Source organism: Tenebrio molitor, chromosome 8 (assembly GCF_963966145.1).
Source record: "Tenebrio molitor chromosome 8, icTenMoli1.1, whole genome shotgun sequence".
NCBI classification, from domain to species: domain Eukaryota; kingdom Metazoa; phylum Arthropoda; class Insecta; order Coleoptera; family Tenebrionidae; genus Tenebrio; species Tenebrio molitor.
Window position 1 is genome coordinate 3392219 of NC_091053.1, and position 15316 is coordinate 3407534.

The 15316-nt window shown below is 36.2% G+C and overlaps 2 protein-coding genes across 4 annotated transcripts; both read left to right on the forward strand.

Annotated features, from left to right (window-relative positions):
- The first annotated feature begins 3114 nt into the window (after positions 1-3114).
- On the forward strand, positions 3115-5346 carry LOC138137303 (UDP-glucosyltransferase 2-like). 2 transcript variants are annotated; one of them, XM_069056614.1, is made up of 5 exons: positions 3115-3340; positions 3582-4372; positions 4420-4642; positions 4693-4912; positions 4968-5346. In XM_069056614.1, exons 1-5 carry the CDS (start codon positions 3325-3327, stop codon positions 5248-5250), a joined length of 1533 nt encoding a protein of 510 aa, XP_068912715.1. In that variant the 5' UTR covers positions 3115-3324; the 3' UTR covers positions 5251-5346. The 2 variants fall into 2 exon arrangements, with proteins under 2 accessions (XP_068912715.1, XP_068912716.1); XM_069056615.1 differs by having other exon boundaries at positions 3116-3524.
- Positions 5347-5940: 594 nt separating this feature from the next.
- Positions 5941-8168, forward strand: LOC138137117 (UDP-glucosyltransferase 2-like). Of its 2 annotated transcripts, none has more exons than XM_069056401.1 (5): positions 5941-6123; positions 6174-7009; positions 7061-7268; positions 7319-7538; positions 7587-8167. In XM_069056401.1, the coding sequence occupies exons 2-5, from the start codon at positions 6203-6205 to the stop codon at positions 7858-7860; spliced, it is 1509 nt and encodes a 502-aa protein (XP_068912502.1). In that variant the 5' UTR covers positions 5941-6123; positions 6174-6202; the 3' UTR covers positions 7861-8167. The 2 variants fall into 2 exon arrangements, with proteins under 2 accessions (XP_068912502.1, XP_068912503.1); XM_069056402.1 differs by having other exon boundaries at positions 6058-6119; positions 7587-8168.
- The last annotated feature ends 7148 nt before the right edge of the window (positions 8169-15316 follow it).

Genomic DNA, 15316 nt, shown 5'->3' on the forward strand with positions numbered 1-15316 from the left:
TTCACTTCTTCACTGGCATACCCGTTCCTCTGGTGGTACTTCTCTCTGTCCTTCTTCTCCTTCTCCGTGTTCTCTTTCTTTCCTCTCCAGCATTCCGTTAGTATCCTGCACTCTATTCTCTCTATTTTGTCTATTCCTCTTGCACTCTTTCCTCACTATCTCTCTCATGTGTGCCTTGTCCTCTTTGAAGAAGCCATTGGACTTCCATTTGACAGTGACCAATCTCTCAACATCCAACTACTGATATTTCTTGGAGTAGCATTTATTAGCTACAAATTAATTTCATTTTTGACATAACTGTCTTCGAAGAAATAAATAAAATACAACAAGCTGTTTTACAAAATACACTATTGTATCTGAAGAGTTAAATGATGTGCAACTTACTCGAAATTACTCTGCTAAACACAGGGTATAAATTGTAGGTATACGTTAATGAGCGGAAGGATGAAGAGAGAGTATGAAGAAAAGGGGGTGACACCTAACAGTCAAGCAGAGATAAAGTTTGGAGCCTGGCTGATACCGGGATGATTTGGTAATTGTGGCAAAGAGCGAAAGAGAAATGAAAGAAATGATGAAGAACCTGGGAAAATATATGAGGAAGAAAAAGCTAGAACTGAATGATGAGAAGATGAAGACAAGAGATGAGTGGAAGTGGGAAGGAAGGAAAATAGAACGAGTGAGCATGGTCAAGTGCTTGGGCTTCAACCTTCAACGAAAGAACCACGGACAAGGCAGTCATGAGAGAGATAGTGAGGAAGGGAAACAAGGTAGTGGGATGTGTGTGGGGAAGAGGAGAGAAAAAGTGGGGAGGAGAATGATGATGTTTGGAAAGCATGATAGAGAGTACGGGGCAGAAATCTGGGGATGGAAGGAACAAGAAGAGGCAGAGAGAGTACAAGAAAAATATTTGAGAGGGGTGCTAGGAGTGGACACTCACGGAATGCTGGAGAGAAAGGAACAAAAAATCACGGAGAAGGAGAGAGAGAGGAAAGGGTATGCCAGTGAAAAAGTGGAAAGACTGAAGCAAAAGAAAGATGGATGAATGTAGAGCTGATTGAAAGGGACAAAGACACAGACAAACAAGAAAGAAGGGAGAGAATCAAAGAAGGAGTATAACAGAGGAAATTTCGGAGTACCTGGGGAGAGACAGTGCAAAATAAAGAAAAATGATGGCGAGATATAGATGTGGAAACAAGGAGAGAGAAAACAGGTATTGGACGGAAGGAGAGGAAAGAAGGTGCAGAATGTGCTACGAGGAGAAAGAGAGACAATTGAGCACATGTGGAATGGATGTAGCGAAATGAGAAGGAGAGAAAGGACGAGGAGAAATACCGAATGAAGCCGGAAGGGAGATAGGCTGGATGAACGAGATATAAAAAAAGAGGGACAGAATGGAAAAGGAAAGAAGTGGGGGATAGAAAGAATTTTTTTTTGGAATTGTATTTTTTACATAAAACTGTAAGCACGAATCGGAAAGCCCGTAAGGTAAATAAAGCATTATCTATCTGAAGAGTTAAATGATGTGCAACTTCCTCCCGAGGAAAAATGTTTAATATTTGAAAGACGTTAGGTAGTGCGACGCCACACGGGCATCATACTGTGTGTACCAATTGCCAAATAGGGCGACAAAAATAAAATAGTAAACTGCCGCGGAATTACTCTGCTAAACACAGGGTATAAGTTGTGTATGATAATAAGAGGAAGGATGAAGAGAGAGATTGAGGAAAAGGGGGTGATACCGGACAGTCAAGCAAAGAGAAAGTTTGGAGCCTGGCGTTTGCTGATGATTTGGTAATTGTGGCAAAGAGCGAAAGAGAAATGAAAGAAATGATAAAGAACCTGGGAAAATATGTATATGAGGAAGAAAAAGCTAGAACTGAATGATAAGAAGACGAAAACGATACTATTCAATAAGAGAAAGAGGAAGAGTGAAGAGATGAGTGGAAGTGGGAAGGAAGGAAAATAGAACGAGTGAGCGAGTTCAAGTGCTTGGACTATGTACACCTTCAACGAAAGAACCACGGACAAGGCACTCATGAGAGAGATAGTGAGGAAGGCAAATAAGGTAGTGGGATGTGTGTGGGGAAGAGGAGAGACAAAGTGGGGAGGTGATTTCAGCAGAAGAGGTAGAGAGAGTGCAAGAGGAATAGGCTGAGAGTGAAAGGGGGAAAAAGAGCAGCACAGTGTGAGAACAAAATGGATGGAAGGGAAGAGTGCAGGACACTCACGGAATGCTGGAGAGAAAAGAAAAAAACCACGGAGAAGGAGAAAGAGGAAAGGGTATGTCAGTGAAAAAGTGGAAAGACTGAATCAAAAGCAAGATGGATGAATGTAGAGCTGATTGAAAGGGACAAAGGCACAGGCAAGCAAGAAAGAAGGGAGAGAATCAAAGAAGGTGTATAACAGAGGAAATTCCGGAGTACCTGGGAAGAAACAGTGCAAAAGAAAGAAAAATGATGGCGAGATTTAGATGTGGGAACAAGGAGAGAGAAAGCAGGTATTGGACGGAAGGAGAGGAAAGAAGGTGCAGAATGTCCTACGAGCAGAGAGAGAGAGAGAGAGAGGCAATAGAAGCCATGTGGAATGGATGTAGCGAAATGAGAAGGAGAGATAGAGCGGAGAGAAATACTGAATGAAGACGGAAGGGAGATGAGATGGATGAAAGAGATATGAAAAAGCGGGACAAAATGGGAAAGGAGAGGAGTGGGAGGTAAAAAGATTTTTTTTTTGATTTTTATTTTTCTTAGAGTCGGAAAGCCCGTAAGGCAAGCATTATCTATCTGAAGAATTAAATGATGTGCAACTTCCTCCCGAGGAAAAATCTTTAATATCCGAAAGACGTTAGGTAATGCGACGCCACACGGGCACCATAGTGTCAATTTGTTATGTTTCAATTTACAAATTTGTGGTTGCTGCAATAATTATCTTAAAGAACACAATGGAAGGTTAAGTGTACCAAGGCATAACAAAAGTGCTTTCATGTATTTAAAGACACTTTTGTGAACGAAATCGTCTGATATACAAAACGAGGTCGTTTAAAAATATTCCTATTTAATGTTTTATGTCTTATCTTTGATTGTACTCGTATGTACGCCACTGTCGTTAATATCACCTACATTACCTTGCTAACAGATAACGCACTATTGCTGAATTCTATTCTTTACTGTGAAGTACCTACCACTAATTGAAGTGCTATTCGTAATTGATCAGCTCGTCATGGTTCACCAATCTAGACATTGGACTTTCTGTTGATCATGTTACCAAAGATGAGTTGAAGAGAAACATTATTGAGCTTGGAAACAAGAGGAAATAAGAGAAGCTCAGATGTTATTTGACGAACGTATGAATGGAGAAGAAATCATTTCTCGAATAGTGCAAATTGTGTTTTACCTGTTTTGTTGACCAGTGTTGTAGTTATCGTTACTGTTGACTATGTATTAGATCATTTACGACCCACTTACATATTCTTCTACTTAATGGTCTTTGGCATATATTTTACCCTACAACACAAAAACCACTGTTCAGTAATTTCCACTTCTTTCCAGAAACAGCAAAACTCGACTAACAAAATTCTATTTTAGATCATTGCATCAAAATACCATTGATGGATTCGTCTGCAATTTTCCTCATCATCGTCCACTCTGCACAATGTGCCAACATACTAGGAGTCTTCATGTTTCCGTCACTCGGTCACCAAATAGTCCAACATTCACTGTGTCGAGAGCTTTCCCTAAGAGGTCATCAAGTCACTGTCATAACCCCGACTCCTTTCCACGACTCCACTTTGACCAATTTAACAGAAATCAGTATTGATTTTGTGTATGACATTATGAAACAAAGAAGCATCCAAACCCAAGATATCGGCATCTATCAAAAATCAATTAACGCGTTTGAATGTTTTGACAGCATCATTGAAATTGCCATGAACAGCACAGAAGTACTGCAATTGATCGGTGATCAAGACCGCAAATTCGATTTGATTTTGACGGAGTTGATGCATCCAGTTTTGCTCGGGTTTGGGGCTAGATTTGGAGCCCCATCAATTGGAATTTCAACTAGGCCTTTCCAACATCCAGTACTGTCCAGTGATCAATTTTTAACCCCTCACATCAAACCACTATCGTTTTGGGAAAGATTTGGAAGCATCACTTATTTCCTCTGGTCCAAATTTTACTACCAGTGGGTCTTTGTGCCACGGGCGCAAAGAATGGCCACCAAGTACTTCGGACAAGTGTCTTACGTAGATCTGGAAAAAAATCTCAGTCTCTGCTTTCTGGGTGTAAACTCTTTGATCCTGAGTCAAAAACCCAAGACTCCAGCGATGATGGAAATTGGACCGATACACATTCAACCCCCGAAGCCTCTTCCAGAGGTGAGTCATCATACAGAATCAGATCTTTGGCAAATCAAATCTTCCAGGATTTACAAGAAGTTCTGGATCGAGCAAAGACAGGGGTCATATACTTGAGCCTAGGAACGGAGATCAAGAGTATAGACATTGACCAAAAACTGAGAACTGTCATGGTAGAGGCGTTGGGAGAGTTGCCCTACACGGTCCTCTGGAAATGGGAATCTGGTCGTCTCCCTGGAAAACCCAACAATGTCGTTACTCGCAAATGGTTTCCTCAGCAAGATATCCTTGGTAAATGGTTTCAAAGGGGGATCAATATAATTCAAGATGGTTTTTTGTAGCACATCCCAATATAAAGGCGTTCGTGACACAAGGCGGTATCCAGTCCACCGAAGAAGCCATCGCCAGAGAAGTACCAATAATTGGAATGCCCTTCATCAATGACCAACCCACCACCGTGCAAAAACTTGTCGATTTGGGAATTGCGAAAAGAGTTGATCCTGCAACAGTCACCAAAACTGAATTGAAAAGTGTTATAATTCACGTTGCAGAAAGTCGACGGTTGGTCCAAGCTCTAGTTTATCTTCTGAGATCAAAACTGTTATTTGTCTTGTAGGTACAAAGACAGGATCAAGGAAGTTTGCAGTATTATGTTTGATAAGCCGATGAGTGGTTTAGAAACAGCAGTTTGGTGGTCCGAATATGTTATCCGACATAAAGACGTAAGACATTTGAGAAGCCCAACTGCTGATTCCTCTCGGTACCACTATTTTAATGACGCGGTAATTGTTGGATTGCAACTGACGGGCATTGTTTGTGTAATGAGGAGTCGTAAACTTAGCGCAATCTTGAAATTTCATTTTTGTTGTCTTTTACTTATTTATTATTTTACACCATAATATGTCAACGCACCTAAAAACTCACGAAGAAGTCAAATAAAGATCGACTAGTAGTAGCAGTAGTAGATAGTAGATGTTATGACATTAAAACTTTTATTGTGTTCTTGCTTTGCCCAAAAATCCTTTATTTCATTTATTGTAACCTTCCTCTCCAGATAAGTTTCCCGCAGTGTGCTCCGTTGGTACCTTTTCTTCTATTACATTTTTTTTTTGATGAAAGAAAAGTAAACTAAGGCGCAATAGTAAAAATTGTAAAACTCAAAAAACTTTAATGATAAAAACAAAACATAACCTCGAATGACAGAAAAAAATTGACATTTTAGGTTAGTCGTACCGCCTGTACGTCAAAACTGCCCGCCAAATTTGAAATTTTTCAGCAGTTCCCAAATTGTTTCCAAACTAAGCGTTTTTGACCTCATGCGTATTAAGAATTTTATGCTTATTTTTGATCATAGAATCTGCCCTGAAAGTTTGTCGGTCAAATTCTGATACACCCTGTATATTTCAAAAAAGTCTAAAATTCACTTTTCTTTGTGTCCTAATCACAAAAAGTCCTGAACAGATATTGTTAGTTAATTTTGGATTTGACCTAGTTACACATAATGTGTAGTTGGTTTAGATATCACTATCATCACATGTGTAATAATGAGTCGCAAGCTAACTAGAACGGTTAAGACCTATTTCAAACAAAAGAGCCTTGAATTATTAATCTAGTCATTCTATGTTGCTAGCCAACCACTTTTTCCTCATCTGCATAACGTTTTAGTACATTTTTATCTGCTTCATTATCAAAACCCATTTCTTTATCATAATGGTTTTGTACATTCATTGCACATTCATTATTGTCCTACAATTGAAGGTTGAACTTCGTAGGTAAGTACAAAAATATTTCCTTACAACTCATCTATTTGGTGTTCTTGCAGATGAAATCTTACCAAATTTGTGACCAGTCATGTACTTCCTACTACTTCTTCTCATTCTGAACCCCTTGGTGCAAGGTTCCAACATCTTAGGAGTCTTCATGTCCCCCTCACCTAACGACCAACTTGTTTACCAACCCATCTGGCGAGAACTGTCTTTGAGAGGTCACAAAGTCACAGTTCTCACACCAGATCCTTTAAACGATCCCACGTTGACAAACCTGACAGAAATCAGTCTAAAATTCGCGTACGATCTTGTAGCAAACAGCATCCAAGAAGTTTCAAGTTCTTTTTGCCCTTATGAAACTCTCATCAACACGTTTGCTTTGTTGGACGCCGTCGCTGATCGAGAATTGAACTCTAGCGAGTTTAGAAGGCTCATCAACGACCAGGACCAAAGCTTTGATCTGATTTTGTCGGAAAGCACGCATCCTGTTATGTACGCTTTGGCGCACAGGTTCCAAGCACCATTGATAGCAATCTCTCCTGAAGAATCTCCCCATTATAAGTATGATGCCGTGGGGAACCCCAACCATCCAGTCTTGTATCCAGAACTGATCCTGAACCTGCCGAAGGAATTGTCTATTTGGCAAAAAATCCAAAGCGTCTGGTTCTTTGTTTGGTCGAAGATGTACTACCATAACGTCTTCATCCCACGAACTCACTACCTGGCCACCAAATACTTTGGAGATGATATTCCATACATAGGAGATATTGAAAGGAATATTAGTTTATTTTTTATTAACACCAATTTTGTAATGTACCCCATGAGAGCAAATGTACCAGCGATAGTAGACATCGGTCAGATAAATATTCGCCCACCAGAGCCTCTACCAAATGTGAGAGACCCCACAGATTATTTTGAATTTACTTAGAAATATCTTTTTCAGAATTTGAAAAGTCTTCTAGACGAAGCAACTAAACCCGTCATCTATGTTAATCTGAAGGGTGCCAGTGTGGATAAGAAACTGAGAGATACATTTGTTGAAGCTATGTCGGAGTTGCCCTACGAGTTCTTGTGGAACTGGGAGTTACAGTTGCCTGGAAAACCCAAGAACGTCGTAATTAGAAAGAAGTTGCCGCAGCAAGACATTCTTGGTGAGTCTACAAGGTGGTACCACCGAAAGGACTCAAATGTGTTTTTGCAGCGCACCGAAATGTTAGAGCTTTTATTACTCAAGGAGATATCCAGTACATCGATGAAGCCATCGCTGCTCGAGTACCACTAATTGGAGTACCATTCAAACCCAAACAAGTGTCTGATGTGCAAAGAGTAGAAAATTTGGAGATTGGGAGAAAAATTGATCCTGCTACGATTACCAAAATCGAGTTGAAAAATGTTATAGTTGAAGTAACAGAAAGCGCGAGGTTGGCAGAGTAATTTTTTTTGACAGAATTTGTAGTTTGTTCTTCTAGGTTCAAAAAGAAGCTGAAGAAGCTTCAAAATATTCTGTTTGATAAACCCATGAGTGGATTGGCGAGTGCGGTTTGGTGGTCGGAGTATGTCATCAGACATCAAGGAGCAAGACATTTGAGAAGTCCAGCAATTGAGATGACTTATGTCCAATACTTACTGATAGATGTTGCGCTTGTTTTGATTCTGGCAGTTTGTGTTGTTCTTTACTTGAGCTACAAATTATTGAGTTTGATTTTCAAGAAGCGCCCGACGAAGAAAATAAAAACCAACTAGGTAAACAAGTCTTTGAAGTTTTTCCAGGAAATTTGTAATTTGTAGTCATGTTTTTTTTTTTTGTGTAAACACTTTTTAGTGTTCGTGTGACCTTGTGTTTATGTTTTATTTGAAAAATGTTGTTATATCTTATCTCAAGGTTTGAATGTTTTAATGAGCACAAAAATAAATAAATGCTTGCACAAATATTGTTTTGGTAATTTTTCCAAAACAGAAAACAAAATGAAGAAAAAATGTTTTCTGTGACATTTGTTTTGACATAACAATAACGTAAAGAATGTATCGATTTTTACCGTATTTAATACATTGTTGCATTGTACTCTTTCTTTGTGTCTTGTTTCCATATTGTTATATTTTGGGGAAATGGGATTGTCTTAGAGAGGAACATGACTATAGTATTGCGGTTATAACTTTTTATCTGCTCCGCCCACTAAAATTGACCAATCAGAATCAAAGCCAGATTCAATCTGTACAACTTTTCATCCATCACATTTGCCACGTAAAAAAGTTAAGGTTAGAATTTTGCTGTCAAATACACAATTATTGTTTTAGGTTCTAAAAAGTAAAATGTCATTAAGACAATTCGAATGTCAGAAATTTTTACTGTGTAAATCAGATCGTCTCAACAACCTATTTGATTGGTAACTAAGAAAATGAAATGAGCGGGGCAGATAAAATGTTACCTTGTCCTTAGTATAATAAAATATACAGGGTCTTTCAGAACTGGCGGACCAAAATAATACGGTGTTTGTGCAATGACGGACGTTTTTAGGTTATAGTATTTTTCAGGTTATAGTATTTCTGCTAGGATGTTCCCTATTGGGAAAACGAACTGCGTACTCCTGAGGAGCAACTGTGGCACTCTCATCACACTGTCCATATAAGACAAGCATATCAAAATATTCTGAAGCGGTAAACATTACGCGTTTTTAATGACTTGTCAGAATTGTCAGAAATAATTTATTATGACATAATATTCAATTATAATGTCTTTGCAACAATCAAATTTGTTTCGATAGTTACCAATATAATTTTTTAAGGTAATTTTATATCTACACGTGATTGGTCAATTAAAAATGTTCTTATTTTAAAATCCAATGAGGATGAATTTTTTAAAATATTTTTCCTATTATTCCCAGAAGATAATGATTTCACCGTGTTATTTTGGTCCGCCAGTTCTGGGAGACCCTGTATAAACATAGAAAAATGTAGGAAAAAAAGGAGAATATAAATAAGTGACTCTAAAATCTTATAGTTTCATGTAATGATTCAGTAATCATTATAAAATCATGGAATCGTCCGATATTTAATAAACAACAGATTATGTACATACAGGTGTCCCAAAAATGGCGTACTAACTACTTACTACCGTATCCAGGATGTTTAAATGTACACGAAAAAATAAATTATTATTATTTTTATTATTAACGGTAATACAATGTAAACAAAGATGTACTCGTACATCATTACGTTGCAATGTTAACGTAGTGGATTTAAAATATTTTTTTTCGATTTCCAAAGCTTCTAAATTCATTATTGTGCAGGATTAGATATTGGTAGTGAGTAATCTTGTACTTTGTGATAATATGTGCGATTAGAGGTAGCTGTCATGATAATTTAATACATATATTTCAAAATAATTTTCCTGTTAAGTGCCACTTTCAAGGACCGCCAAATCAGCAATTAAGTCCAATAGAATTTTTTAAACATTTTTCTGACGTTTACGGTAGTCTCTTCTACACCGTAGTGCACTGTTAGTACGCCATTTTTGGGACTCCCTGTATACAGGGTGATTTATAATAGGTGTAAAAAACTTTGACATCGTGTTCAGGAAGTCATTTTAAGAAGAAAATGTTATATAAGCATATGTCCTATTTTGTTTATTTACAGAACTACATCAGATTTAAATTTGAAATAATTATTAAAGTACAACTTTCAAAAATGGATAACTAGCAAAATAAATGACTATGACAGAAAAAGATTGCCTATAAAAGTTGTTTAAAATGTCCTTGAGCTCGAAAACAAGCATGACACCTGCGAACCATTGAGTGATAAACAGGCGTTATTGTTGCATCATCTTGACGAATTCCATTAAATCTATTTGTTATTTGGTCAGGTAATTGTTCACGTGTTGTTTTATTTCGAGACTGTAAACCAGTTGCTTTAACTAAGAAAAAAATCTCCGGGGTTTAAGTCGGGAGATCTTGAGGGCCAAGCAATAAAACGTCTATTAGGAAATACTATCTAGAGCCCTGAAGACCGTTACCATGACAATACCCATACAGGTAAACAATATCTGCATGTTCAGCTACATTAAACTCATTCATTTTGACAGCTATTAACTAGTTACAATTAGTTACAATTAGTTACATAAAATTTAAATCTGATGTAGTTCTGTAAATAAACAAAATGGGACCTATATTGATATAAAAAAAAAATCTTAAAATGACTTCCTGAACACGATGTCAAGGTTTTTTACACCTATTATAAATCACCCTGTATTGTAAAAACGTTTTAGATGTGGATTGTCAAACTCAAGGTCGCTTAAAACTTATAATTGAACTGTACGTTAGTGAGAAATCTGTCATAAATTCCATATAAACGCGCCTAGTTACTTTTTCTGGTAGTGCCAACTTAACGACAAGTCCCCAATCCACATCTACAATGTTCCGACTATACAACATCTAATCAACTTTTGCATTCAATTAAAAACAAAGTAGAAATTAATTAATTACTGAATTCAAAATTTAAAATATTAAAAAAAAAATCCTGCCTGATTAAGCCCATTTCTACAGTGTTAAAAAAAAAATTACGATTAATGTCATACAACATGATGACATGTTATGATATTTACGACCGTTTTACAATGGAGCAATTTTCATTGCGTCAAAATTTAGTGTATGCTTGTGATACATCGTAGTTTTCAGGATAAAAATCTCTATCAGAATTACTAAAAAAAAAGTATGTGTTCGAATTTGAAAAAAATATATTTTGGCAATTTAGCCTTGAAGCCCTTGGGGCTTGCGATCAATAGAGAAGCTATGAACTCGTCTTTTTTTGGGGGACATCCTGTATAATTAAATATTCAATTTTTTGTACTGCTCTTCACTTGTAAAATATGCTTAATTTAAAGTTTGTATCAGTTTAAAGAAAGTTTTTGTGCAATTCTTATATCTTGTATAATTGGTTGCAGCAAGAAGTAAACTTCATGGTTGAAAATGTTAAAATTACCTATTTTAATATTTTCTCAGAACCTAAATCGATTTGTTATGTTTTATGAGACCCTTATAAAAATGGATGATACACTAGGATATTAATTTCTTAATTTTCCATTTACGCACTCTTTAGAATACAAGGGATTTTTTCATTATTTCTTTTAGTTTTTCGATAAATATGCGTTAAATATAGATAATAATAATTTTAAAAAACTGTATCTAATCTAAAGAGTGAAAAATACGCACTTGTATTATAAGGAACGAAAGAAGGAAATAATAATAAATAAATAATTTTTTCTACTACAGTTGGTTGCAAAAAAAACGGGAACTGTCAGAATAAAATTGACACATTTTTACAATTTTTCCATAGTGTGAAACCTTCTTACGAGAGATAGGTGTTAGAATTAGAATTAACGTCAAAATTCAATGATATTTTTAAAAATTATTTGATAGGTATCGTCAAGTAGACAATTAATTGATAAATGGACAAAACCAAATTTATATTAGGATTAGGTTTCCCGTTTTTTTTTGCAACCAACTGTACCGTCTTTTCATTTTTCAGAAAAAAATCTTGTAGTTTGAATGAAGCTTTCCCAAAATTAGAGCACCAGAGTAAGCACACTTGCCATTATCAAGGTGGCGTTTTATAAACAGTTAAATCCTCCCTGGTTGTTTCATTTCACTAATTTTTGAAAAATTGAGTGTGGTAATAGATTCTAAAAAAAATGTTCCCCAAGATATCCTGAAAAATGCCAAAACGGCACAATGGAACTAGGGGAAAGTACGAAATGGAACATAATTCATTGAAAAATTAGATAGAAGAGCTAACGGGTGTTCAAATAAAAAGTTCATCAACTTGACTATGACTTTTTGATGAAAGCGAAAATGGGATGATGCATTCTTTTGGTAGATGTCAGTTGTGTTTTGCGAGTGTAACGACGTTTTTTTGGGTTGAGTGTCGTTTTCTGCAGCAAATTAATCTCTCTGTTGGAACAATGTTACACAAGAATTTATATCTTTATCCCTATTATGTAGCAGGAGTGCAAGCATTGAAGCCAGCAGATTATTCAAAAAGATTACATCTCTGTAAATGACTTGTTTACAACGTAGGTAATAATGTCTTGGTGTGCATTTAATGATTTCAACATAAAAAAACACATCTAACCTAAAATTTTAGGGATTACAGATCGCTGCCACTTTCGTCAAATTAAAAGGTTTTGTATTCAAGGTCACCAAACATGTAGCCAGAGACATGCCCTGCTCTATTTATAAACCTTTTTGATAACCTGGCACTCACATTACATAAATAAAATAAATTTAGTCAAAAATGTCACTTTTTAATGTAGTCCTAACCTTACTTTCGTCATTGATCTTCTAAAACATATCTACTTCACAACGTTGTGAAAAATTCAATTGATGAACTTTTCGATTGAACCCTCGATACTTTCCTTCTTCTTTTGCTAAATGACTGTTTATATTCCTTCTTGATTTTTTTGCCATTTGAAGATTTGTTCTGTTTGAAGATACCTATGTTGATTTTGTAACATCGATAAATGAGAAAATCTTTGTTTATGTTCTGGATTGTTACCATGCACAATGGAGTACATATTGGCATTGTTATCGTTGATATTTGCGCAAATTCCTGACATTTCCTTTGGTAAAAATAATTTTCAAAAGCACCACATACTTTACGGAGCACCGAGTCCCTACACTGCATTTTTTTCCGCAACGCCATTCTACCGCGCACACAATCAATTATTGAAGGATAATGGCGAGAGAAATGCTAAATCAATTAATTTCAAATAACTGCTCGTCTAATTATGACAGGACCATTACTCGCAACGTTCTCTCGTGCAAGTGGAAGAAAAACATGAGAAAACTCTCCGAAGGATGTCCTTTAAATTAGTCTCGAGCGCTTTGGTCAGCACTTAAATGTCACGTCTGCGGGTAATTAACATTAGACTGTGAGTCAACCGCGTCTTGGGCAAATATTAATTCAAATACAATTTTAGTCCCGAATTGAAAAAAAACGTCTACTCTCACGATTCGTTGCGTCAAATCGGGAGGAAAAATTGGCAAATTGCGGCGTTGTGCAACCAGGCGCTAACAATAAATAGTCAATTAAGACAAATCAAGTTGGTAAAATATACAGTGACGTGTCGTTGTGGTCGGGTCGCGACTTTTGACCAACATCAGGAACTGAAATCTTGCCATTTATCTGTTTACTGAAATTATATACGTCGCATCCGTCATTTCACCGTGATGCTGGAGAGGAATTAGGATGTCAGAGGCGATGACAGCGAGTTTAACAAGAATGTGAAATTTAAAGTGGAGGAGTTGCTGAAAGCGATAGTTGGCGTCAAATTAATTAAAGAAGTGTTGCACCAGAGACCAATAACTGACAAAATCGTGCGTGTAAAAGTACACAAAAATCTGGTTAACAGTTCTTCGACATGCGTTTTGTTTTTGTCCCGTATGTCGTAACTTACAGCGCGTCAATCGCCCAGTAATCTCAAAATTTGTTTCATTGTCCTTCGCCTCGTGTCGTATTTTTCGTAAAAACAAACTGAACTGAAATGGTTTACTCAACTGAGCAAAAAGCGTTTATGACAGACAGTTATTTTCGCAACTGTGGCAAGGTCAACGATGAGAGCAACATCATTTGCAAGAATTTTTCGTTTCCGGGAGTTATCAATGTTATCATTATTATGAACAATTTTAGGAGTGCTTAGATAACAAGAAAAAAAAAGTAACGAAAGGTCAGGTCAGGTCAGAAATTGTAAAACTTTGCTCTGTCGTTTATTTCAAGAAGTGAGTCTCTGTGGCAACATGTCAAACAACATTTTTTTTTTAAATTCATTTATATTCTTACCTCATGACTTCTGTTCGGGAACTTCAGTTCTATGAATGTACAACAAAACTTTTTTGATTGATGAAGCTTGGTTTTACAAGACGAAATATACAAGGTGTCTCAGCTAAGACTTTCAGGCCTAATATCTCGGTTATTTGCCAACGAATTTTTATGAAATTTAAAATGCAGATATTTTAGACCGTGAAGGTTCAATTAGTAATAATAGAATTACCTCAAGCTCAAAAATGTAATTTTAACACATGTTTCCTTTATCGAAAATTATGCGCGATTATTATTAGATTGTTAAACATTAAAAAATAGAGGTCTACACAAACAATTGAGTAAATCACTTGTCTGATTCAACGAAAAGATTAGATTTTGTCGTTAAAAATTTAATGTAAAATATGAAGGTATTTGAGCAGTTACCTTTTGAAACAATTGATGAAAGATTGCCAAGCAACATTTTGTACACCTTTAAAGTCTGTCAAAATTGGGCGCGCTTTATTAGAAACGTCAAATTGTGAAAATTTATTGAAAAATAGACTACAACGGCAGAAATTTCAATATTGTTGAAAAAGGAAAAACATTTTGCCTATGGAGAGTGTCGTAAGAACTTCAATGACACAGTTCGTTTTCTCGTGGAACACTATCCAAATGTAGGCTTTACAAAATGTAAGGTTAAGAGAGTCGTCAATTTATTTGGAGACACAGGAAGCGTACGTGAACTAAATTACCTTGCTAAAATATCCAGATCGTGTTTTAGTCCTTTATGGAAGAATTAAAGCATCCACTATAATAAATTACGTCCGAATGTTGTTTTTAACTTTGTAAGTGTTTGTAAGGTTAGCAAGATAAACGTCAATATATCACCTGCGCTTCTGCGAAAAGGGATGACCAATATTCTGCAAAATTGCGCGTTTGTTTCATACGCGTCAACGTTTTTGCATTTGCAGCCACGTTTAACACAGTTTTTTGTTTTTTTCTTGCAAGGACGAGTTTTTCCCTACAGCATTTTTTATTGACGATCAATTTTTTATGTAAATCTTAATTGATTCAACATTTTACGTTTTTAAGACTTGGGTGATTGCATTAATGGGATTTTATTGTCCACCGTCTAAAATATCTGCATTTTAAATTTCACAAAAATCCGCTGGAAAATAACTGAGTTATTAGGCTCGAAAGTCTTAGCTGAGACACCCTGTACATGTGCGTTTTCAAAAAATATCATAGGCAATTTGAGATTGTGGAGAGATCTTTTGGCAGATTATTTCTCAGAAAAGATTTAACAGGAGTATTTTATACACATGGATTTTTATTAATTGCATACTAAAAGTGAAAGATTGTTTAATATTGTTAAAAACCAGGTGTTCCTTCATTTCCCTAAAATCCC

What these genes read in the sequence shown, in the direction of transcription:
- LOC138137117 (XM_069056401.1), top strand. Translation starts at nt 6,203, where the DNA reads ATGTACTTCCTACTACTTCTTCTCATTCTGAACCCCTTGGTGCAAGGT. An exon ending in GCCGCAGCAAGACATTCTTG is followed by an intron (nt 7,269 to 7,318) that starts GTGAGTCTACAA and finishes GTGTTTTTGCAG; the next exon opens with CGCACCGAAATGTTAGAGCT. An exon ending in GAAGTAACAGAAAGCGCGAG is followed by an intron (nt 7,539 to 7,586) that starts GTTGGCAGAGTA and finishes TTGTTCTTCTAG; the next exon opens with GTTCAAAAAGAAGCTGAAGA.
- LOC138137303 (XM_069056614.1), top strand. An exon ending in CCCCGAAGCCTCTTCCAGAG is followed by an intron (nt 4,373 to 4,419) that starts GTGAGTCATCAT and finishes CAAATCTTCCAG; the next exon opens with GATTTACAAGAAGTTCTGGA. An exon ending in TCCTCAGCAAGATATCCTTG is followed by an intron (nt 4,643 to 4,692) that starts GTAAATGGTTTC and finishes GGTTTTTTGTAG; the next exon opens with CACATCCCAATATAAAGGCG.